General features: G+C 46.0%; 3 protein-coding genes across 3 annotated transcripts; 2 read left to right on the top strand and 1 right to left on the bottom strand.

The window, feature by feature from the left end:
* Positions 1-4,231: 4,231 nt before the first annotated feature.
* On the top strand, positions 4,232-8,047 carry LOC124707977 (ras-related protein RABA2a-like). Its single transcript, XM_047239666.1, has 2 exons — positions 4,232-4,446; positions 7,399-8,047. The coding sequence occupies exons 1-2, from the start codon at positions 4,264-4,266 to the stop codon at positions 7,879-7,881; spliced, it is 666 nt and encodes a 221-aa protein (XP_047095622.1). The 5' UTR covers positions 4,232-4,263; the 3' UTR covers positions 7,882-8,047.
* A 523-nt stretch (positions 8,048-8,570) lies between these two features.
* LOC124707978 (ras-related protein RABD2c-like) lies at positions 8,571-11,639 on the bottom strand. Its single transcript, XM_047239667.1, has 8 exons — positions 11,595-11,639; positions 11,407-11,479; positions 11,245-11,292; positions 11,036-11,083; positions 10,188-10,259; positions 9,761-9,916; positions 9,365-9,468; positions 8,571-8,698 (listed from the first exon to the last, which is right to left on the bottom strand). The coding sequence occupies exons 1-8, from the start codon at positions 11,609-11,611 to the stop codon at positions 8,605-8,607; spliced, it is 612 nt and encodes a 203-aa protein (XP_047095623.1). The 5' UTR covers positions 11,612-11,639; the 3' UTR covers positions 8,571-8,604.
* Positions 11,640-13,839: 2,200 nt separating this feature from the next.
* Positions 13,840-18,441, top strand: LOC124707976 (tubulin-folding cofactor E-like). The gene is made up of 15 exons (XM_047239665.1): positions 13,840-13,922; positions 14,101-14,271; positions 14,757-14,803; positions 15,345-15,491; positions 15,580-15,654; positions 15,896-16,005; positions 16,087-16,214; positions 16,301-16,362; positions 16,464-16,571; positions 16,651-16,685; positions 17,018-17,086; positions 17,522-17,613; positions 17,725-17,801; positions 18,058-18,135; positions 18,318-18,441. The coding sequence occupies exons 2-15, from the start codon at positions 14,106-14,108 to the stop codon at positions 18,414-18,416; spliced, it is 1,293 nt and encodes a 430-aa protein (XP_047095621.1). The 5' UTR covers positions 13,840-13,922; positions 14,101-14,105; the 3' UTR covers positions 18,417-18,441.
* The last annotated feature ends 4,450 nt before the right edge of the window (positions 18,442-22,891 follow it).

The following is a 22,891-nucleotide window of genomic DNA, read 5'->3' as shown; positions in this document are numbered from 1 at the left end:
TGCATGTATGCGGCGTCAGGTGGCTGCGAAGATGGAACAAAATAGGATGGATCGTTCGTTACCTGTGGGAGAGGTCGAGCTGGCCCATCTTGTACGGCGTCAGGAGAGGGATGGGCTCCATTGCTGCGCGAGCTTCTTGAGCTTGAGCTCTCTGATGATCAAAGGCGGCAGCTGCTAGCTTGAGTGACCAGCGGGAAGAAGAAGAAGAAGATGGTGAGTATGGGGTATAGTGGAGTGGAGGCGATCATGGGGGCAGCGTATCCATTTATAGATGATACGCAAATCATGGAGATACTATGATATTGTAATATGAAGGTGATGTAGTGAGAGTGTGACTGGACGGTCGTGTGGCCCATAAGTCACGCTGCCTGACTCCGGGGATCCGGCTGCTAAGCCGCGCGCCATCATTGATCGTATACATCATAGGTGAGCTAAGCATGGAAGAAGATATGGCATTTCATATTGTAACCGACCAGGACGCTACAACAATTTGTAGTATCATACAATTGACAACGAGGCATAAAGTTCTGCGTCCTTCCATTCTTAACTTGTGTCTGAGAAAGAAACAACCACCAATTGCGGCCGGTTCGTCACTCCGCTTTCGTTCCTCCTCTTTATCAGACGAACGAGTCTGAGAAATTTAATTTATTTTAAATTTTGACCGAATTTATAAAATAAATATGAATATTCAAATTACCAGATCAACATCATTAAAAATATCATGAAATATGCTTCATAATATATTTATTGGGCATTGTAGCTGCCGGGGTGTTGGAGGAATAAAGGTCTTAGAACTTTTTCTTATGGTAGTTGTTTCATTTGTATGATCAAAATTCACACGAATCTTTCATGGAATATATCCTTTAAAGACATCCATTGAAATATCTCGATAAGAATCATTTGCGTCTTGTGTAATGAAATCAAAATAACTTGGTGCACACGAGAATCATGTAGGATTGAAATGGCCATGACATCGGAGTTCTATACTTTCCATATTTCTTTGTTTTTCAGAATCGCACGAGCTAAACTTGACATACATGACCTACATTTCTGGAAAAGAAGATGCGACATTTTCCCTCAGGATAAATGCTAAGCGAGGCCTAACTAATATTGTTTCTTGTGCTTATGTTGCTTCCGACATTTTTTAGAAAAAAAAATAGGGGGGCCAAAAGCCCCCGGTCCCATTTTCATTGAAACGAGACTAGCAGTAACAAGTTAGTCTGCGAGGAGAAGTAGACTACGCTCTCCCAGTACATCAAAGGATTACAAATTTTGTTACAGAGAATTAAAAGCAGATACGCAAGCTTTTTTCTAAACGAAGCAAACTTAAGCTGGCTTGAACTAGTTAGTGTTGGCAATCAGGAATTGACTGCGTTCTGCATCCGACTTCAGGTCCACCATGTAATCCGCAGTAATTTGCCCCGCTTGTATTCCAGCAACATCAGATTTCTCTCCATTAGGCGGGATTGTGTCTCTTTGAGCAGTGGTGCCCATCTTCTGAGAAGTGAAGTCGCACGATCCCAGATCATCACCATACTTGACCATTGTTTTCCCTGGAAACAGAGATCATTCCGAACTTTCCATAAAGCCCATAAAAATGCAGCAGTAGTAATACTGGGAATAGAATTATTAAGCAACCAAGTTTCATGCAAAGATTCAATGTTCTCAATAGATTTTCCATGACAACGATCAACAAGCATATTCCAAATACGTTTAGATACCACACAGTCAAAGAATAAATGATGTACCGATTCAGGTTCATTGCAAAACAGGCAAGTAACGTCATGTATATGATGCTGTTTCGACAGGTTATCTCGGGTGAGAAGACGATTCTGACTAAGGAGCCACAAAAAAACCTTTACACGACCGGGTACAGTAATTTGCCAAATACTAGCAAGATGAGGGACATGGACATTCTATGAACAAATAATGTTGAATGTTGAGCATCCTCCGTTGATTCATCACATCACGTCCGGCGCAGCTTCTCTGACTTGGCTTCACCAAGTTAGAGAGGTACAGTGCCCTGACTAGGCACATAAGCCATTGGATCGCAAATGGAGGGCAGGATCTAGGGACTATAGCTGAAACTGTAGCGAGTACTGTGTCGATGGTACTGTAGCAAAACAATCCTGTAGCTGGTACTGTGACCATGACCCTGTAGCTGTACTGTAGCATGAGATCTGAGGTGTTTGTTTTCGATCCAGCGGTTAGAAATCAGACCAAGTTAGAGATACTGTAGCTCTCTGACTTGGCTTAACCAAGTTAGAGAATCCGGAGCGCATCACGTCACATGCTGCACCAAAGTCCATTTGGCTCCTACTGTACTACTAAACTTCGTTGAATTCAGACCACATGGCTCAAAAGCCATATTAATCCTTAATTTATTCTCTTATAAAAAACTTTGCTGTAGGACCGTAGGTTGGTGCTTTGGTGAGGCCATTACATCACGGCTTGCGTCAGTCGGTGTCTATTGCCTAGTAATACTAATTCTGCAAATGAGAGACCCCACCATCCATTTGCATATTTGCAAGAAACATACACTAATTCTCCGTTTGGATGTAGAGAATCAGACATGGAATTCGGAATTGGAAACTCGTGCCCCGAATACCAGCGTTTGGGTGGTCTAGGAATTGTAGAATGGAAACATCTATCGTTTCCGCACTGTTCGGCATACATGACCTACATTTTGGAAAACAAGATGCCACAGCTCATCCGGCTACCGCGGCGTGCACCTCCGGCTAGCAGGCAACTTCTACGCCGAGATCCGTGCCGCTGGTGACCGCATCACCCTTGGCACCTTTGAGACCGCTCACGAGGCCGCGCGCCTACGACACGGTGACGTGGCGGCTCGGCCATCCGCGTCGTGACATGAAGTTCCACGACATGAGCTTCGACCCCCAAGCGGAGATGTGGGTACTCCCACCGCACCTTGTCACTGATGAGGAGAGGCTGCGCTAGCGCCGCTCGCTATCATCGAGGCGGACGAGCATGTCATGGCAGCGTGGCGCGAGAACTCCCCTCAAGACGTCGTCGACGAAACTGAGTTCTTCGCGCAGCTGCGGGTGGACCGCAACGTTATTACAGTAAAACCAAAGAACTTGTTGTTGTCCGCATCAATTCCAAGGTAAAATTTCATTTCGTTTGAATTTTTCCACATGGCGGGGAGATGAGTGACAACGGTAAATTAGATCCAACGTTTTGTGCTAAGTTGTGATGATTGTGGAAAGTGGATGGAAACTACAAATGGACTACACAAACCGGTTCTTAGAGACCATGTAAAGATTAACCAAAATCCTCGGCGGCCCCTTGAATCTTCGCTCACTATGCCGCTTGGGCGAGGCTTGTTGGTAGAAAATCCAGTTGTTTATGCGGAGGTTTGGCTTAACCCGGAACCCCCTTGTTTTTGGAGGGCCGCCGCGGCTGGCTCCTGCAGGCGACCCTGTGGGTTTGTAACAGTTATGATGGTACTGTTGAAACTGAACTAGGTTGAACATGAATAACCCCTTTTATTATTCTACGTGAACCAATTTTTGGTATAGCTTTTGCGATATTTTATTATCTCATAAATATGAGTTAGAAATAACAATAAAGAAAAAAAAGATACAAAGATATCGCGCCGGTTTCGATGATGGCAACGTCTTTGGCCGTCGCGACCTCCCTATAGGCTTTTTTTTCGGAGTGTTGGGAGACTTTCGGCGATGCTTGGGCTACTGGTTGGGCCGACGTCCTCGGGTTCCGTCGGTGCACGAGTGCCGCTGGCTTGCTTCCTGCGACCAGCCTCTCCCCACGAAGCTTGAAAGGCCTAGCCGTTTCCTTCGGCTCTGACTTCCTTTCCAGGGACGTGGACCGGGCAGTCGCGGCGCTCGCCGTTGCCGTCGTGCTGGTGTCTTCCGGCGGCTCTCCATACCTAGTTCAGCTAGATTGCGTGGCCATGTGTGGTTTTTGTCACTTTGGGCCGGGCTCAGGCCTAGATGTCCTAAAATAAAATAAAAATCAGAGCCAGCTAGGCTCGGGCCTGATTTTGCACGTTGGGCTTTTCAGGCCCGGCCCGAGTCTCAGCCAGCGAGGGTACAGGGCACGGCCAGGCAGCTGAGCAGAGAGATCTACTCAACTTGAGCCAGTACAGTATACTACAGTACAGTCAGTAGAGTAAAGCCTACGCACGCGTGGGAACGCACGGGGAGACAGACACAACACCCAGCAACCGGAGGCGACTGATTAGCTCGGAGAAGAAGCTCGGAGGAAGAGCAAGAAAGCGGAGCAATGGCGGGCGGCGGTCGCGGCGGCGGGCGCGGGGAGGAGGAGTACGACTACCTGTTCAAGGTGGTGCTGATCGGCGACTCGGGCGTCGGCAAGTCCAACCTGCTCTCCCGCTTCACCCGCAACGAGTTCTGCCTCGAGTCCAAGTCCACCATCGGCGTCGAGTTCGCCACACGGACACTCCATGTACGTGCAAACGCTGCTTGCTTGCTTACTTACTTACTTACACCACACCCACCTCCCAATCCATTCCCCTCCGATCCCTTCCGTCCCCTCGGGATCAGTCGCTTGCTAGATCCGCTCTTCGGATCCGCGGATTCCTCCATCGCTCTTCAGATCCAATTTTCTGCTGGCTAGCAAGCAGGTAGTAGATCAATGGCGTGCGGACGCAGATCAGATTCGCAGATGCTGCCTAGCTGTATCCACTTAGTTACAGTATTACCATCTCAAAAAAGAAAAACTTTGTACAGTATTGTTCAAGCGATCAGCTGCTTAATCTCCACTATGCCCAGCCATCCATCTTGCTACCTAGATCTCTACACCACCTTGTTCGATTCCACTTCTATTGCTTGCTTGCTTGCTTGCTACATAGGCAGTGACAGTTTCAGGCTGTAAGCTTCCAATCGGACAACCACACAGATCACCACTCGCTACTTACCAATCAATAGTACCAGCTGTTTCGATTGCTGTTGCTGCTATTGCTTTCTGATCTTAAATGAGCCTAGCAGGACAAAAGGCTACGTTACAGTGGCGCAAAGCAAGTATAGTAGGTAAAGAAAATTTGCTGACTTTCTTGCTGATACCCCAATAATCCGGCCACTCGGGTGCCCTTCACACACAGAAAAGTCAGCCGTGTGGCATGTATGACCGGTCACTCACGCCGTTCTGCGTGCTTGTTGGATTGGATTTGGGGGGACTAGATGCCAGCTGCGTGCAGCTTGCTCGGCCGATTCAAATGCGCTTGCTTCTGAATTCTGATAGGCCACATCCTCCAACCACTAAAGCCACTAACTAGTGCTAGTTTAGGCTTAAATTGCTTCAGGGAGTGTCACAGTCGATACCATAGCAAGTGGCTCTATCAAATTGTGTCTAATATGTCCATAGGCAGATTTTCACACCCATCAATGTGTAATCTAGAGGTGCAGCGTGATCGTAGCCTGACTTTCTCTCTTGCATGTTCTTGCCTTGTACCGTAGGGTTAGTGGCAGTCCTCGCTTTTATTAATAAAGGCTGTATGCATCAAATTGATGCCGATGCCGGAGGGGTATCCTCCTTTTTGGAAAAAAAAAACAGTTTCAACCTGCAACAGTTTAAGTTTCAACCTGGTCTGCTATTTTTACAGTTTCGGGCTGCATCACTAGATTTTGTTTGGAATAACACAAGCAGGCCAAATTGACCCATATTATCTGGAATAGCATATTCTTTTTGGAGCAAACGCCAGGAGCTCGGGCTACTCTGGAATAGCATATGCTGCATCACTAGATTTTGTTTGGTTTGAACATTCCTAGAGCTAAACATCGACAGGATGCTTTGTTTTTTCTATTGTATAGTTGTAATCATGGACAAGCAGTACTTTCACAGTACAATATATGGTTAGTCCCCATATATGGCGATAGCAATATTTGCACCCGCAGTAAGCCAATAAATAACTTACACAGCCCCTTTTGCACTGCTAAACCACAATGTTTCTATCACACTCCAAAGTCTAAACCCACAGAAATGGGTAGAGGAGAAGTGCAAGAACTGAAAGAACAACTATCCTCCCCACAGAAACGAGTATATCTCCATTGCCATCCAAGATCCCTGCAATTTGTTATAGAAGAAAATTCATTGTTGTACAACAAAGTTTAGAAGTTAATCTGGTTCTTTCGGAACGAGATAAGAGTGCTAGGAATCTTCGAACAATGATATAAGACTCGTAACCAAGATAAGAGTAGCATCTTGTGTTGAATAAAAATGTTTGTCTAGAAAGACTGTATGTGTTGAAAGAAATGATTATGTCATGTTTCTTTTGCACATTGTTACTACTAGTCTAGTATCAAAAAATCTATCACATGATTTAACTCCAAAATCATGCACTCCAACAGAAACTTATTTTCATCTTTGAGCTATGACCAGGCTCTTTGTAATCTGGCCAGGTGCTTTTCGGCCAGAAATCAACCATGGGACATGTATGATCAGTCGTGCTATAAGCCAAAGACTGGGCGCTGCCCTTGTGGAATGCCCCATCTACTGGACATTTTTTCTTCCAATTAAGCACCCACCTCCACACTAGCTACTTACAAATTATTGTGCTAGCTATTTAAATTGCTGTGACGCTACTGTTGTTGAACTCGCCAGGAATTGGAAGAAGTTTAAGCGCCAGGCTGTTCCTCATGTCGGTCATATTGATGCGATAGGGCGAGTAGTTTGCTAGGGTATAAAAGACACTACTATATCAGTTCCCTCCAACATCTCACTATATTTTAATTTGTTCCAATCAATCTCCTCTCAAGCTATATAACCTAGCTTTGTGCTGCGACTAGCTATGTTAAAATGGACTTGCCATGGCTCAACCAACAAATTTTCTAGTCATGCATGTAGTACCTGTGCACACGACACAAACAGGGAGAACACCATATTTGCATAGATTCACAGTGTCTCAGGATTCTGGCTTTGAGTGGTTTTCCTTTCTTTTTGCTCAAGTAGCACATTGTGAGCGTGCTTCCGTGGTCACAAAATCCGAATAATTCAGGTGCTTTTCGGATGGAAATAAACCGTGCCACATGCATGGTTTTCAAGGCATCCCTAAGGCGTCAAGGCACCTCCCCTCCGCCTTGAAAAATCGACCGTCTAAAGCGCCCGCCTAGGTGCCGCTTAGGCGCCAGAGCGCCCCCAAACCGCTCTAAGACGCCTTTAAAACCATGGCCACATGTATGATCAGTCATACCGATCCACATGCTTGCTGGATTGGATTTGGATGACTAGATGCCTGCTCATCAGATTACTAGGGACTTTGCTTGTGATGGTTAAATGGGAAGTTTGCCATTGCACTGTTAACATATCCTTGGGTAGCTATCTTTCCCAGATGCATAATTTCTCATGAGGCATATTATAGTGAAACCGAACCTGATCTGCTCTTACTTTGATCTGTTGTAGGTGGAGGGCAAGATAATCAAGGCGCAGATCTGGGATACGGCGGGGCAGGAGCGATACAGGGCGATCACGAGTGCCTACTACCGTGGAGCCCTCGGGGCGGTCTTGGTCTATGACGTGACCAAACCCACGACCTTTGAGAACATCAGCCGGTGGCTCAAGGAGCTGCGCGACCATGCTGACGCGAACATCAGAATCATGCTTGTCGGCAACAAGACCGACCTGAAGCACCTCCGGGCCGTCACCACGGATGATGCCCAGAGCTACGCGGAGGCTGAGGGCCTGTCCTACATCGAGACGTCCGCGCTCGAGGCCATGAACGTTGAGGAGGCGTTCCAGCTGATCCTCGGCGACATATACCACACCATCAGCAAGAAGGCGGTGGCCTCAGCGGAGGATGACAGGGCAGGAGTCAAGGAGGGTAAGACCATCGATGTGGCCGCCACCGACACCGGTGCCGAGAAGAAGCAATGCTGCTCAGCTTAGTATGGATGATGTACTTTTTTCGATGCCATTTGTGCATGTTGTGTGATGATTGTTTTTTTGAGTTTAAAGCTTTTGTTGATTCATTTTGTCAGATATATCCTACCTTTGTTAGAACCTGAAACTCACATATTCAGTTACAATATATGATATCAAGTTCATTGGTTTATATGTGTACAGATACGTTCCTCCCCTCTTTTTCATTTGAGAGTACCATCAGTCAAGCTCTCAAGCTTCCAAATCTCATGTTATTTGAAATAAACCATCCCCTTGGGGCAGCTGATTATCAACAATATGATCTTTTTTTTCTTTTGAAAGATGACATGTTATTTGACAAGCTTGAATCAACCAGTTCTCATGCAATTTCTGTTACTTAAAAGATTAATCATTTTGAGAGTTACAAGTCAGCTATCAAACTTCAAGAAGTGCAAGAAAAGAAACTCCAGATAATTAACAACATGACAAGCTTGAATCAACCAGACTTCCTGCAACTTTTGTTACTTACAGATCCATCAAATGCACCTAATACATTCATGAACTAATGACCAATGAGATTTGCATAACAAACTCAAACTGTGCCATTAATTAACATTTAGTAACCCAAACTGTGTATACAATCTTTGTAATTCAGTATATCCAGTTCACTCTAGACTTTGATGATGAATCTTCCAGCTTTGAACCGCTCAACTAAGATACCATGAGATGTAGGAACCGATCTTGGTGAGGTTATGAGGAGCAGCAGCTGCTCTGCTGCTGCTGTATTGGCTGCCCCAAGGGGACAGTTGATTTCCTCTCCGCCGCAGCAGGTTGGCTCGCCGTCCTGCAGGCAAGTAGATTCGCTAGTCAGTTAGATCATTCACTCAAACAGAAGGCAATACCACACCACATAGGAAGCATGCACACATGGTGAGATTTAAGAGGCGGCGAAAGTAAACCATGATGCAGGCAACTGTATGATTTAGCCCTCAGAATTACTATTAACCTAGAAAAGAGAAATCGCTCTCAAAGAACTGAAGGTTGTCGAACCTCCATAGGAAATATTTGAGAGATTGTTCATCATTGCTCTTGCTTGCGTAAAAGACTATAAAAAACATGAGCATTTTTCTTCTTCTGGAAAAACTAGATTTTACTGCTCTCTCCTGGCTCTCTGATAGTTTATAAGACAGTAGCTACGCCTTATTTCCATGCCACCTTTCCTTTGGTCAAAACATGACCAGATGTAATATGTAAATGATGTAAATCTTTACCCCAAGAGGGTTATTACTTTAAAAGCAGTAGGAGCCTTTCCTACTGTTAAAGCTTCAAAAAAAAAGAGCGCTGCATTGTCATATTTTTTTAAGAACAGTAAAAACAAATCTATTGACAGAATTCCCAGATATTCTTTTTCCACAAGCTTACAGCAAATTTGTTGATCTTTCAGCACCAAATACAGAAGAGAATCTGGGAATTTTAAATCCCCCCTTAAAATGCACATTTCTTGGTTTACCTTTTCTTGATTTCTGATGACATTGTTAAGAAAGCTGTCTCCACATTGATGGATTCCTTTGCACTTGTCTCAAGAAAAGTCATTCCCAACGATTCTGCGAAAGCCTGCAATTGATCATATATAGTTTAGTCACTTGATTTCCATATTTGGCAAAATTGTCCTGAATAGCAAAGCCGTGTTAGGAAGATGAGTACCAAGAACAAAGAAGCATGTAGATTTATCAAGAATGAAACAGGTCAATAGTGGTTTCTTTTGTGTCAACTAGTTATCTATTGTTCCTTAAATAGATATGTTTGTACCTTTAATTTGTTCCCAGCTAGGTATCTATTGTTCTCTGCACTATGGCCAAAAATAGTCTAGGAAAATAAAAGAAAAAGAGAGAAGGTATTCATTTACCTTGGCCTCCTCTGTGTCAACGACTTTACTATCAACCAAATCACATTTGTTCCCAACTAGAAGCTTGCACACACTGTCACTGGCATACCTATCAATCTCACTCAACCACTGCTTGACATTGTTGAAGCTTTCCCTATCTGTCACGTCATATACGATCTGAAAATGTCCAGACAAATATTAACCCCGTGAAAATTTTATGGGATTCTAGATCCTGATTCCTGAATGTATAGCGTAGTACATAATATGAAACAGGGAATGAAAAAGTTCAGTTCAATAGCAACAATAGTGTAAAGGTACACAATAAACCGATCCTGAAGTAATGTATCACATTGGCGGAGTAAAACAGTACTAACAGAGTAACAGAAATGGCCGCAAGTGTGACCAGACTGGCACATAAACAGTATTATGGGTGTTCATGCGGGCTTACAATAATTCCATGGGCTCCTCGATAGTAGCTGCTTGTTATTGTCCTGAACCTCTCCTGGCCTGCTGTGTCCCACTGAACAAGGAAGGAAGACAACATCATTACAGCAACCAGAGGATTGAATGGACACAGATAGATTTGGCTAAGTATGCTGACCTAGCACATCAATTCTCAACTAACAAATTAAAAAATTATCAGAAACACGACTCCCACTGTGCACAATTATGGTTTCTTGGCAAGCATGTGCAGCCTAAGTGATACATTAATTATCTACTTTTCCTCGACATAGGTAATTTGCCACTTGGGGGGTACACTGGCCAAATCTAAGATTAGGTGATGTAGATTACTGCGCACAGGTCGATTATGAAGGCTGCATTTACAATAAAGTAAAGTGATTCCTGTACGAAAAGCTAAAGCAGCTGGACAGCTAGTTCCTAAAATTAGGTTAAGGGCTTTTAGAACTTTGGCTGGTGTATATTTTGGGGCGAGCAGGCACTGCATTTGTACAGAAATACAACACCGCGATGATCCCCACTTCCCTGGATCGACCTTTGGAAATTTTAACACAGGGAGTGGGCCTAGGATGGCCTAATAAAAGAAAACACCAAGCAGTGCCTGAGTTTTGTCGGCACAATGTATCAAGTACACAAACCAGGAACCCCTAATTAGCAGACCCGCTACCTACTGATATCAGGATCAAACAACCCATTGTAGCCTAACTCCAAGATCTAGGATAGTCCCACCAATCCCCACCCACCATTATCATTTATCCAATAATCATGAATTCAAGCATTAAATCCCAAACATCGGTGTGCATTAGAAACAACTGAATTCGAATTGGCAGGACTCACAATCTGCAGCTTCACCGACTTGCCATCGAGCTCGACGGTCCGGATTTTCTGCAACACATTCGTGAAACAACACACAGCATTCAGTCAGAAGCCTGTACTTTGCAGCAGCAGCAGCAGCTACTTAATGGAGGTGTACTGGCTCCAAGAATAGAAACAAAAGGGGGTCAGGTCAGGTCAGGCCATCTGTAAAACAACCCTGTAGTACTTACGAAATCAACGCCGATGGTACTGATGTACGTGTCCACGTACGCGTCGTCCTGAAAAAAGGCCAATCAATCAATCGCGCTGAGATTCTCTCACAGAGAAAGCAGGATACGAGGTTTTGCCGACGGAGAAGGAAGAGAAATCTGGAGAAGGGAGGGTTCTCTCACGGCGAATCGGAGGAGGAGGCAGGACTTGCCGACGGAGGAGTCCCCGATGAGGAGCAGCTTGAAGAGGTAGTCGCTGCAAGAACAGGAACCGAAATCTCCCCATCAGACACCGTATGAAACATCTAAAAAAAGTCAAGGCGAAAAAGAAAGAAAGATCGGTGGCCGGCAGCGGCGGCGGCGGGACTTACTACTCGGCGCTGCCCATGGCTCCTGCTAGGTCTCGATCGATTTGGAGAAGAGGAAGAAGCGCACGGGATTATCAAGGTGGCGTCTTTGGACGAAGGGAAGCAAGAGGGGGAATCAATCAATCGGTGGAAGTCTCCTCGGTTTCTTGTGCCGTTTATATGAAGCCATGACCGATGACGCGTGACAGAGGGGGTTGGGACTTGGGATGGCTTAGCGGCGAATCAAGAGGAGGTTCGCTGGCTGCTGCTGCAAAGTCGTTTCTTTTTTGTTTTTGCTAATAAATCTTTTACTCCTACGAGGCTTTAATCAACTTTTTTTTAGAAGTTGTTTAGCTTTTATATTTTCTGAGAGTACAATGTTAATGTGATTTGATTGCACATTGTAATACCGTGATTTCTTAAGCTTGGTTATAATTATGGCGTTGACTTGCCGGCTGTACTTTAGCGTATAATTTGGTGGGTATTTGCATACCATGAAATAGCTTTTGATTTGTCCAAGTATAGTGAGTTCAATTTTTCTTTTATTGTTTTTAAGGGCATCTCTAGTGGTCGAGAAAATAGGTTTGCACCCAGCGGCTCGACACAAAACGACCGACATGTCCGCGGGGACGCATTCGCGGCCCAAATTTGGGTGTCTTCACAGATGTTGTGTGGACAGCTCGTGGGTCCAATTGACTGGTATCCGGGCCCGCCGGTCAGTGACTCGGTTAAACAAATTATATTTCATAAATATTTGTTGGCCAAAAAGGAACTTCTTTGTAGGATGGTTAGGCGAGTTAACCTAATCTATGATGGCCGTGGCTACTCACCGTCGTGCGGCCTACTATGGCTTACTCGCAGTCGCGTGACCTACTGGCCATCGGCCTGCCTTGACAGCCCGGCCCCATTGGAGCTCCTTCAACGGTGAGCCGCCACATGGGCGGCGAAGGCCTCCCGCGTGGCGCCGTGCCTGCCCCTAGGCCAGAGCCTCGTCCTAGCGGGCTCTGGCCGCTGCGGCCGCCGCTAAATCCGCCGCATCCTTCGCCGCCCTGACAGCCTCCTGGTCGGCCTTGTAGCGGGCCATGTCCGAGGCAGCCTCCTCTAGCTCCCAGTTCTCCCGATCCACCCGCGGTTGCTCCCACCGCCTCGCTGCCACCACCTCCTCGCGTGCCGCACGGTGGATCGGCCACCCCGGTGGACATTTCGTACACCCGCCTCATGGCGAGCGCTTGGGAGCGGGCCTGCTCCTTCGCCGCCAGGCACTAGCGACGATCGGCGTCCCGCAGGACAGTCTCGGACGATGTGAGCAGTGCCCGCTGCTCGTCCGCTACCCCAAAGGCCTCCTCGTCGCCGAGATACACGACGCCCTCGGGCCGGGGGCCTAGGGCGCGGAGGGCTTCCCGCGACTCCCGGAGCAGCGCCCTCACCTCCGCGAGCTCGGCATTGGCTGCCTGGATTTCGGCGGTGGTCGGCGATGGAGGTTGGCGATGGAGCGACTCGAGGACGCCGGTCGCCGGGCCGTGGCGACAACCATGCGTGTCGATTCTTCCGCCACCTTTCCCATGCCCTCGAGCTGACGCAACGCGTCGAGATGCGCTGCATCCGGATCTTCCGGATAGCAGGCACGAGCCATGGCGGTGATGCGCCTCCAGGTCCGTTCGTGGTCGTCCATGGCTTGTAGAGGCACGACATTATAAAGGCAGGGCGGTTAATTAACAGCAACAAATGTGTTTCTATGTTTTTTGAATGTTGCACATGCTGCTTTGATATCCTACAAGCTCATGTATGTTCTGTTGCAGACACACGGATCTTTGTTCTGACGACTCTAGGATGGACAAAAATCCCATTTAGCTCTTATTATCGGTAAACTCATTTCATATCATTTACAAGGTTATGTTTATAAATTTTGAATTTTGAATCAATAATTTGTTGAGAATGAAACGATTTCATTAGCCGTGAAAAATACTCAAATCAGTCGTGGGTGGGTCCACTCCATTTCTGTCGGCCCACCACTCTCCCTCGCTTCCGATTCAGTTCCGCATCGCATGGCCGCCGCCGGAGCCGGCTTCCGGCTGGGCCAGCGCGTGCACGCGGCCGGCGACCCGCGCCGCGCGGGGACCGTGCGCTACCTGGGCCCCGTCGACGGCCACGCCGGCGACTGGGTGGGCGTGGACTGGGACGGCGGCGCCGGTGGCCGCCACGACGGCTCGCTCGCCGGCCGCCGCTACTTCGCCGCCGCGGCCGAACGCTCAGCCTCCTTCGCGCGCGCCGCCGCGCTCAGTCCCGGGATCGCGCTCCCCGACGCCATCCGCCTCCGGTACCGCGTCGACGACTTCACCAAGGAGGAGCAAGGTGCGTACGCGCGTCCGTCTCCCGATCCAGCTTCCAAAAACAGAACTTTTCGCCTGGCAGCGTAGAAATAAGCTTGGCACTTGGATTTCCTTGTGCCCGCGCGCGCATTCTTAGTAAAGGTCTGGAAATATATCATGATAATGACACTCCATATTATACACAAATTTTTGTGTTCTAGATGAAATGTACGTGTTCTCGACGAGCCAGAAGCGCGTGTCGGTGGAACTGGTCGGGACGAACAAGGTCCGGGAGAAGCTGAAGAACTTCGATGAGCTGTTGTGTGCGTCTGTTTCCTTCATGGGAGTGAGCTCGACCGGATCACCGGAGGAACTGCAGGGTTTGGTTCCAAGTATGTCCTGATTTTGTAGTCCTTATCTCTTTGACTTGCTCACTTTGCAACACTAATTTCTCCCACTTTTTTTTTCCTTTCATTTTGATGCTCATATCATCTTTTGAGGCAGGATACTGTATCTAGTAGTGTTCATGAAGATTCTATATGCAGCGCATTGTTCAGTGCCTTTTGGCATGGAAGATAATGGAATAGACTTATTCTGTTCACAGAACGTAAAACTATGTGGTCACCCACGATTGTCCTCAGTTTCAACAAAGACCCTTATTTTGGTTCTCAAAACCTTCCTTAACTGAAATTACTAATTCATGATCTGTTTGAAAACGGTCTGCATTTCGTATGTTCCATCAGTTAGTACTATATATCATCAGAATTGATGATTTAGTAATAGTTTATTTGAGTTTTGGAGCTAGTCAAGCATCAGCAGAAAGTCTATAGTAATCCCATGTATTCACGAGTGTTGCTAATTGTTTTGTTTGTTCCAGATCTCAGACAGCTTGATTTAACTGGAAATCTGTTTTCTAAGTGGAAAGTACGTACCCTTTCTTTTGCAAGTACACTTTCACAAATTTCAAATTAGGAAATTCATGCAATTCTTACTTAGTATGGACATAAGACTTGCAACTTAATAAGCTGAAACAGGCACAGAAATGCCATACCTGTTTCTTTTCTCATTCCATTTGATTCTCTAAATTAGAGCATACTATAGCATGAGCAAGGAATGCAAGAATTTGATGGTGTCATGTGGTGCTGCGAAATTTCACCACTCATATGCTTGGAAATTTTATTAATTCATATATAACAAACGTGTTAATGCTCTAATTTAGAGAATGAAATGCGAGTAAGTCCTTGTGTTAATGCTGTCCATTTTCATTGTTAACCCATGCCATCATCACCCAATATGTTGTTACATCAGTTCAAAGCACCTTTAGAACCTTCACTGAGTTTGCAATACATGTTTAATAACTTGTCTGATCCATAACCAATCATTTTCTTTTACCTATGGTTTCTTGGGGCCAATGTTAATGCCATGTTACTCTGGTATGTGCCTAAAGAGTTTAGCTTTTTCTCAGGATATCTTCTCTCTTTGTCAAGCTCTGCCATCTCTGGAAGTTCTCGATTTGACAAACAATAGGATGGAGAATGATATTGCAGAAAGTCCAGTTCTGAAGAATATCCGTGTTATGGTTCTAAACAACTGCGGTGTAACGTGGGAACTGGTATGTGTTATGCTGCATGGTAATCACTTGAAGTATTATCAGTTGATATCAATCATACGAGAAGTTGATGTTGACTTATGTGCAACAGGTTGGAAAGCTTAAAGTCCCATTTGCATGTCTCAAAGAACTCCATCTAATATGGAACAACATGAACATAATCACGGTTAGAACTTATTTTCGTATTTCAGTTGTTATGTGTTTGACTTATATTTCGATCTTCCTGTTCTTCATCTTATCTGTATCCAAAGAAAGAGAAAAACACCTTATATACCTCATATGCCGAAGTGCTCTGTTTGCTGGATTGTCATTCCCTATGTTTGCAGTTCATAGTTTCATTGCTTTTGCAAAGTATGCATTAGCAAACATCAGTTTAAGAACCAAATCTATTTTATCATCCTCTTCAGACTCCGGCTGGTAAATTTGTTCAAGGTTTTAATACAGTGCGACTCTTAAATTTGGAAGACAATCACATTGTTTCATGGGATGAAATGGTGAAGCTTTCTTATTTAAGAAGGTATAAATAAAAAAAAAACTGAAGCTTTTGTCCTTAATTTAGTGCTACTTCTGCATTTCATTTGGAACCTGTGAACTACAGCTTGGAACAGCTCCATTTGAACAAGAACAAGATAAAGCATGTGCGATACCCGTCTAATCTTCCATCATCAGGGCCTCTTGATGATGTATCTGTCCTTCCTTTCGAGAAACTGCAAGTCCTTTTGTTAGGTATTTTCATGGCTTGCCTTTTGCTGTCTTCCCCATTCAGGTAGGGACAAAAATATCGTGCTCACGGTGACATTCAAATGCTGCAGGATCTAATGAAATAGAAGACTTTCTTTCTGTTGATTCACTTAACCTCTTTCCGAGTTTAATGGTAAGCTGGTTTCCAGATATATCCTTACTATTTTCTGAATTTGCTACGTGGTGCATAATTATAGGTCGATATGACTATACTGAAATCTGTTTTTCTGGAAGGACGTCAGGATCTCTGATAATCCTATAGCTGACCCGGCCAAGGGTGGTGCTCCTCGATTTGTGCTTGTTGCTCGGCTAGGAAATGTTAAAATACTAAATGGTAGTGAGGTAATTGATGTTTCTCTTGGTGTGTCTTCAGCATACAAGTAGCAATAATCACACACTTAATATTTTACAATTATTCTAGGTAAGTGCGCGTGAACGGAGGGAAGCAGAAATACGGTTAGTGCCCTTTTGCTCTTCTCCTGCGAAAAACGTTTGGTCCTGTAAATTATCACATGTTTCATGTCATATAGACTGTATGGGTGGCTAGTCATTTCAAGCTGGTCGATTGGTTGGGCCATATTTTTGTTTTGCTCTGTCCCCATAAACTTTCTGGTGGTGTTCTGAGAAGCCTCATTAATTTCATGTATAAAAAAATACTACCTCTGTCCATTAAAGGATGTCGGTGGCTACATCCGAATTTCGACAAACCACTGACATCCTTTTATGGGCGGAGGGAGTATATTTCTTGCCTAGCACCAAAATTCTGATACACGTGATGTATGTTGTAGATACATTCGTCTTGTTATGGGAAAAGCAGAATCAGACGACCCAGACGTGATCAAACAGCTACACCCTAGGTATGTTTGTAAAAAAGTTGCTCCTTTTCCTAGCACCAAAGGATCCATCGAGGAGATAATCCATTGATTTGAGCATTCTTTTGGCTCAAATAGCAATTCCATTTGTTCAAATGGTGTTCCCATATTCTTTCTCAAAAGGGTGCTGCGAGATCACTCTATGGCAATGACCTCTCTAACTAGAGGAGTACAATCCTCTATAAGAATACTTCTGTAAGATTACGTGACTGAAGAAAATTATGTTTAACTTATTAGTCAATTAGGACTATATGGTTAGCTTGTTACTGACATGTTACTTATGTTTCCTGGCTTTGTTTGTGAAATTGATTACTTCTGATAGATACCCAGTTGGTGGATCACCAGTAATTAATTGATTATTTTTTTAAGGGGATCAATTGATTATACTTATGCTTATGCTGTACATAATTGTTAATGTAGGTTTGCTGAACTGAAGGCTTTACATGGCATTGAAGATGAGAAGCAAACTTCAAGGACTTTAGGCCCACAAAAGATGTCATCTGGGCTTATAAGTAATGATCTTGAACTATAACATAACTCATGAATTGGATAAGGATATGGCTTATAAGTGAAGATGGCTTCTGGGCTAATAAGTAATCAAAGATGTTGTACCCTGCATGCAGGTATCACCTTCAAATGTGTAGGGCCATCTATGGGTGAGAAGCAACCACTGACAAAGAAACTGCCTTCTACAACTACTGTAAGTACTTGTTACCACTTCTATCCATATCTCTTGGGTCCCTTTGGTACTTCCCGGTGTTACTTGCGGCGATTACAGATTGTTCTTCCGATGTGCCTTTTGGTATTATTATTATTACGTAGATTAGACCTGCTGATAAGCAAGAGGCACTTAGTGCCAATCGACGTTTGCTGCTATTGTCTTCTTAAGCTGGTTACTAGATGCTGCAGCAGCACTGTGACTCATCCTCCTAACCGCTGAAGTTCGTGCTCTACAGGTTGGAAAGCTGAAATCTTTGTGCGAGAGCTTCTTTAAACTGAAGGAAATCAAACTGAGATTGTTTCTCGAGGAAGAGGTATGCAATATCTCTTGTATCGTCATTGCTTCCTTCACGATCAAACTTCTGGAGTTCTTTTGCTCATGCATAAGCGTCGGAAAAGAACACTGCTTAGCTGTCCCCAGAGAATTGGCTTATGAATATGCCAGTATTTGAAGTAGGCTGTTGTTGTTGTTGAAGCATTGGTTGTGTTTTTGCAGGGATGCCCGCTACCCCAACTGCTCGATGAAGAGACGGCTTCGCTCGTGGAACTTGGGATAGGCGCAGGAGCAACCATTATCGTCGATGAAGAGAACTAGTGGTCCGCGGGGAACAGAATAAAGAAATTACTATGTATCCGTGTGCGTGTACATGAATCGGGTTAGCTTTGAGAAGGATCAGACATGTTCCTCCGTCGTTCAGATTTACCACAGAGAAATGTGAACTTCATTGCATTGTGTGTGTATGGAGTGGAAAATGGGGGTCAAGCTCGCGTTCGGTTCGTTTCGTACCTTGCCACGCAACACCGTGTATTAACTCCCATGAACTTGGTTTGAAACTGTGAATGATTTTTACAATGTCTGCCAGGATTTCTCGGTAGGTAGCTTGCTGCCCAGAGGTGGAGCCATGGGGTCTGGCAAGAGATCAGCATGGTGCTTAGGCATGACCTAAGGTAAGGCAGCCTGGTTATAGGTGTGTGCGTTCAGCTCATGCTACATGCCATGCTATCTCAATCTTACAAAATTCAGTCTGTCAGGAACTTGTACAAAAGTTTGACGTATCTGGCACCTTTTGGTCTTGGAACTTGGATACAATAATAAGTATCTGGAACTTGTACAAAAGTTGTGCTAACTTGGTGCTAAATCCTCGATTACCAAAGTTAAGATTTCTCGTACGTGCTACTAGACCTAGATAGACGACCAAGTGACCTCCACCCTCACCTCGCCGTGGTTTCCGGCGATCACCGCCGTGTCGTTTCCGTCCAGTCTCGTTGCGAAGACCACGGAGCCCTCCGCGATCTCGTGGTCGCCGAGGTAGTACGCGTTGTTGACGCCCCGCAGGCTCGCCGATACCTTAAGCTCCGAGCGCAGCGGCGCGGGGACGACGACGCGCTCCGTCAGGATCGGTATGGTGGCCGCTCCTTCCGGCACGCGGACCTGGTCGCCTTTCGCCCTGTCGAACAGCCTGTGGCTCAGCGGCGGCGAGGTGGTGGAAGGCATCGTGGTGGTTGCCGCGGTGACGGAGCCGTAGACGTCGTGAGGCGGCGGCTCGCCGTCGCAGCTCAGCACCACGACCCCCACGACGGCCCTCGCGAGCGTCTGGTGACCTCCTCCGGCGTCGTCGTCGGTGGCGCGAGGCGGGTGCGCAGTGCAAGCCGTGGGCGGCGTCGAGCTGAGAGGTGCCATCCCGAGCAGTCTGTGCCCCGCCGCGGTGGTCCATGAGGCCGGCACCGGACATGGCCCGAGATGGGTGGGCAAGGCCAGCCTTGCCGCCGGCCCCGGGGCGCCCCGGCTGATTATGGTCGTACAGACGCGAAGCGCCCAAGCCATCGGGGCAAGTACTCCGGCCTATCTACACAGTGCATGTGAGTAGAGTTGAACCCATGGTGTCGAGTCCCTGGTTCCTCTAGCGACGAGCACCACATGCACGTACACTGCAGGATGCCGTTGAAATTCACTATCTAGTGATTTCGGTTTTCGTTTCGGCCAAAGCGCCGAAATTTTCTCTCAAAATCCATTTACATACTTCAAGTTTTCTGTGGCCACAAGAGCTCTACACATATCCTCAATTTTATGGGGCAAAGAAACAGCATGGAGCATGAGATAGCTATTTTTTTTAGATCAAGATCAAAGGAATATATTAATATCAAAAGATACCAATTACACCCAGACTCGGCAACAACGCCCCATAGTGGCAGTACGGATGCACACGGCCAAAAAAGAGTAAAAAAAAACTAATAATTAAAAGTCCCGCTACAGCTTTCTAGACCTAGCAACAGCAATACAACCACCACCGTGACAACACCTGAAGTACAACCTCTCCAAAAGCGACGCCTCCAAGAAGGGAACAATGCACCAGCACCGTCGTCGCCTGACCAAAGGTCTTAGGAGAGAACTATTGAAAACATACGCATTCCTCATGTCGCGCAAGGGTCATAAGCACGAGACTAGCGTCACGTTCTATCGCATGATCAATTACAACAGTAACAACAACGACAAAAAAGGGGGAACGGAACCATCCATTATCGACATGGAAAGAAACCTAGGTCGGTTCCACCACACGTACCTCACGTCCACATCGGGGTCCTCGCTGAGCTCCACAAGGCATGGATTCAAAGTCTTCTCGGCCAAGGACTGATCGAGGATCGGTGACAAGGGATTAACTTGTCAATGCCTACGGATTGTAGACTTAGGATTTCGTAAGAAGTAGAGGACAAGTAGATCTCGAAGGTTTCAGCCGAAAAGGTGCTCGACTAAAGATTATGGTGGTTCTGTTGAAAATAGATTCGATCCCTTTCTCTTCCCTCGGCTCCCCTTTATATAAGAGGTGGAGCCGAGGCTTTTCGTGCCATATAAGTTACAAACTATGAGTGGCATACGGACCTTTCCTATATTGCTATCATATTCTTATTACAACTCTACTTTCGTTATCCGAAGTTCGCTGGGTTTCCGGGTTTCTCAATCTTCGGGTCCATGGGCCTGTCGTTCTCTTCAGATAACCCGGGTACCTTATTCGGCATGCCTGTTAGGCATACCTATGTCAATCGGTACGAGCGACTGCAAGATCTTGGCCACGTTGAACTTGATGTTGGGCACCTTAGCTTCTACCTCTTTTGCCTGGTAAGTTTGATCATTGTTGAAACATTTAATTTTCATTGGTTTGGCTTGTGTGAATCTTTCTTATGTAGAGACCAGGTGTATTGAATTGTTGTGACTAAGGAGCCACTGCGGAAGGACTGAGTGCTGAGATGCAATGGGACTCTCGTGCTCGGGACCATGCCCGTGACCGGTGCATGCGCACCGCCGCCGGCCTGATCTCCTCGTGTTCGTTCTCTGGATGCACGTGCTCTTTTCCAGCGGAGCCGCTCTCCGTCCGCTCAGCCTTGTCATTCCTTGGTGTCCTGGAGTTGGGTTGAGGTCCTTTGCTGCTTGTCGTTGCTACAACATCGCAGCCAAGACCCTCCCCAAGGTGTTGCAAGGAGTTCAATGTCAAGACTAGTTTGGAGTCTTTCTTTCAGAGCCAGTTTGCGTTGGTGGCTAAGTGATGTCTACGTTCCCCCTCCTTTCCTGTAGACAGTGTTGGGCCTCCAAGAGCAGAGGTTTGTAGAACAGCAGCAAGTTTTCCCTTAAGTGGATCACCCAAGGTTTATCGAACTCAGGGAGGAAGAGGTCAAAGATATCCCTCTCATGCAACCCGGCAACCACAAAGCAAGAAGTCTCTTGTGTCCCCAACACACCCAATAGGTGCACTAGTTCGGCGAAGAGATAGTGAAATACAGGTGGTATGAATATATATGAGCAGTAGCAACGGTGCCGTGAAAATAGCTTGTCTGGCGTGTAGTTGATGGTGGTAGTATTGCAGCAGTAGTAACACAGTGAAACAGTAAACAAGCAGTAGTAACGCAGCAGTATTTAGGAACAAGGCCTAGGGATTAGACTTTCACTAGTGGACACTCTCAACATTGATCACATAACAGAATAGATAAATGCATACTCTACACTTTTGTTGGATGATGAACGCATTGCGTAGGATTACACGAACCCTCAATGCCGGAGTTAACAAGCTCCACAATTTGTTCATATTTAAGTAACCTTGTAGTGTAAGATAGATCAACAGATTAAACCAAGTACTAACATAGCATGCACACTGTCACCTTCATGCATATGTAGGAGGAATAGATGACATCAATATATCATAGCAATAGTTAACTTCGCAATCTACAAGAGATCATGATCATAGCATAAACCAAGTACTAACACGGTGCACACACTGTCACCTTTACACACGTGCATGAGGAATATGACTACTTTAATAACTTTGCTAGAGTAGCACATAGATAGTAGTGATACAAAACTCATATGAATCTCAATCATGTAAAGCAGCTCATGAGATTATTGTATTGAGGTACTTGGAAGAGAGATGAACCACATAGCTACCGGTACAGCCCCGAGCCTCGATGGAGAACTACTCCCTCCTCAAGGGAGCAGCAGCGGTGATGAAGATGGCGGTGGAGATGGCAGCGGTGTCGATGGAGAAGCCTTCCGGGGGCACTTCCCCGCTCCGGCAGGGTGCCGGAACAGAGACTCCTGTCCCCCAGATCTTGGTTTCGCGATGGCGGCGGCTCTGGAAGGTTTCTGTGGTTTTCGTCGAACGTCTCAGGGTTTTCGCGACGGAGGCTTTATATAGGCGAAGAGGCGGCGCCAGAGGGTCGAAGGGGTGCCCACACCATAGGGTGGCGCGGGCCCCCCCTGGCCGTGCCGGCCTAGGGTTTGGTGGGCCTGTGCCCCCTCCCTGGTGGTTCTCGTGTGTTCTGGATGCTTCCGGGTAAAATAGGAACTTGGGCGTTGATTTCGTCCGATTCCGAGAATATTTCGTTACTAGGATTTCTGAAACCAAAAACAGCAGAAAACAGGAACTGGCACTTCGGCATCTTGTTAATAGGTTAGTTCCAGAAAATGCACGAATATGACATAAAGTGTGCATAAAACATGTAGATAACATCAATAATGTGGCATGGAACATAAGAAATTATCGATACGTCGGAGACGTATCACTAAGCGCGTCGAGGAGGCGT

Source organism: Lolium rigidum, chromosome 4 (assembly GCF_022539505.1).
Source record: "Lolium rigidum isolate FL_2022 chromosome 4, APGP_CSIRO_Lrig_0.1, whole genome shotgun sequence".
NCBI classification, from domain to species: Eukaryota; Viridiplantae; Streptophyta; class Magnoliopsida; order Poales; family Poaceae; genus Lolium; species Lolium rigidum.
Note: the sequence above shows the minus strand (reverse complement) of the source record. Positions and strands in the feature narration are given on the sequence as shown.

Coding starts and splice junctions, on each gene's coding strand:
- LOC124707977 (XM_047239666.1), top strand. CDS start 4,264: ATGGCGGGCGGCGGTCGCGGCGGCGGGCGCGGGGAGGAGGAGTACGAC. Junction 4,447..7,398: donor TCGCCACACGGACACTCCAT/GTACGTGCAAAC, acceptor GATCTGTTGTAG/GTGGAGGGCAAGATAATCAA.
- LOC124707978 (XM_047239667.1), bottom strand. Junction 11,084..11,244: donor GTACCATCGGCGTTGATTTC/GTAAGTACTACA, acceptor AATGTGTTGCAG/AAAATCCGGACCGTCGAGCT. Junction 9,917..10,187: donor GAGGAGCCCATGGAATTATT/GTAAGCCCGCAT, acceptor GGACATTTTCAG/ATCGTATATGACGTGACAGA.
- LOC124707976 (XM_047239665.1), top strand. CDS start 14,106: ATGTACGTGTTCTCGACGAGCCAGAAGCGCGTGTCGGTGGAACTGGTC. Junction 14,272..14,756: donor ACTGCAGGGTTTGGTTCCAA/GTATGTCCTGAT, acceptor TGTTTGTTCCAG/ATCTCAGACAGCTTGATTTA. Junction 16,006..16,086: donor AAGCTTTCTTATTTAAGAAG/GTATAAATAAAA, acceptor TGTGAACTACAG/CTTGGAACAGCTCCATTTGA.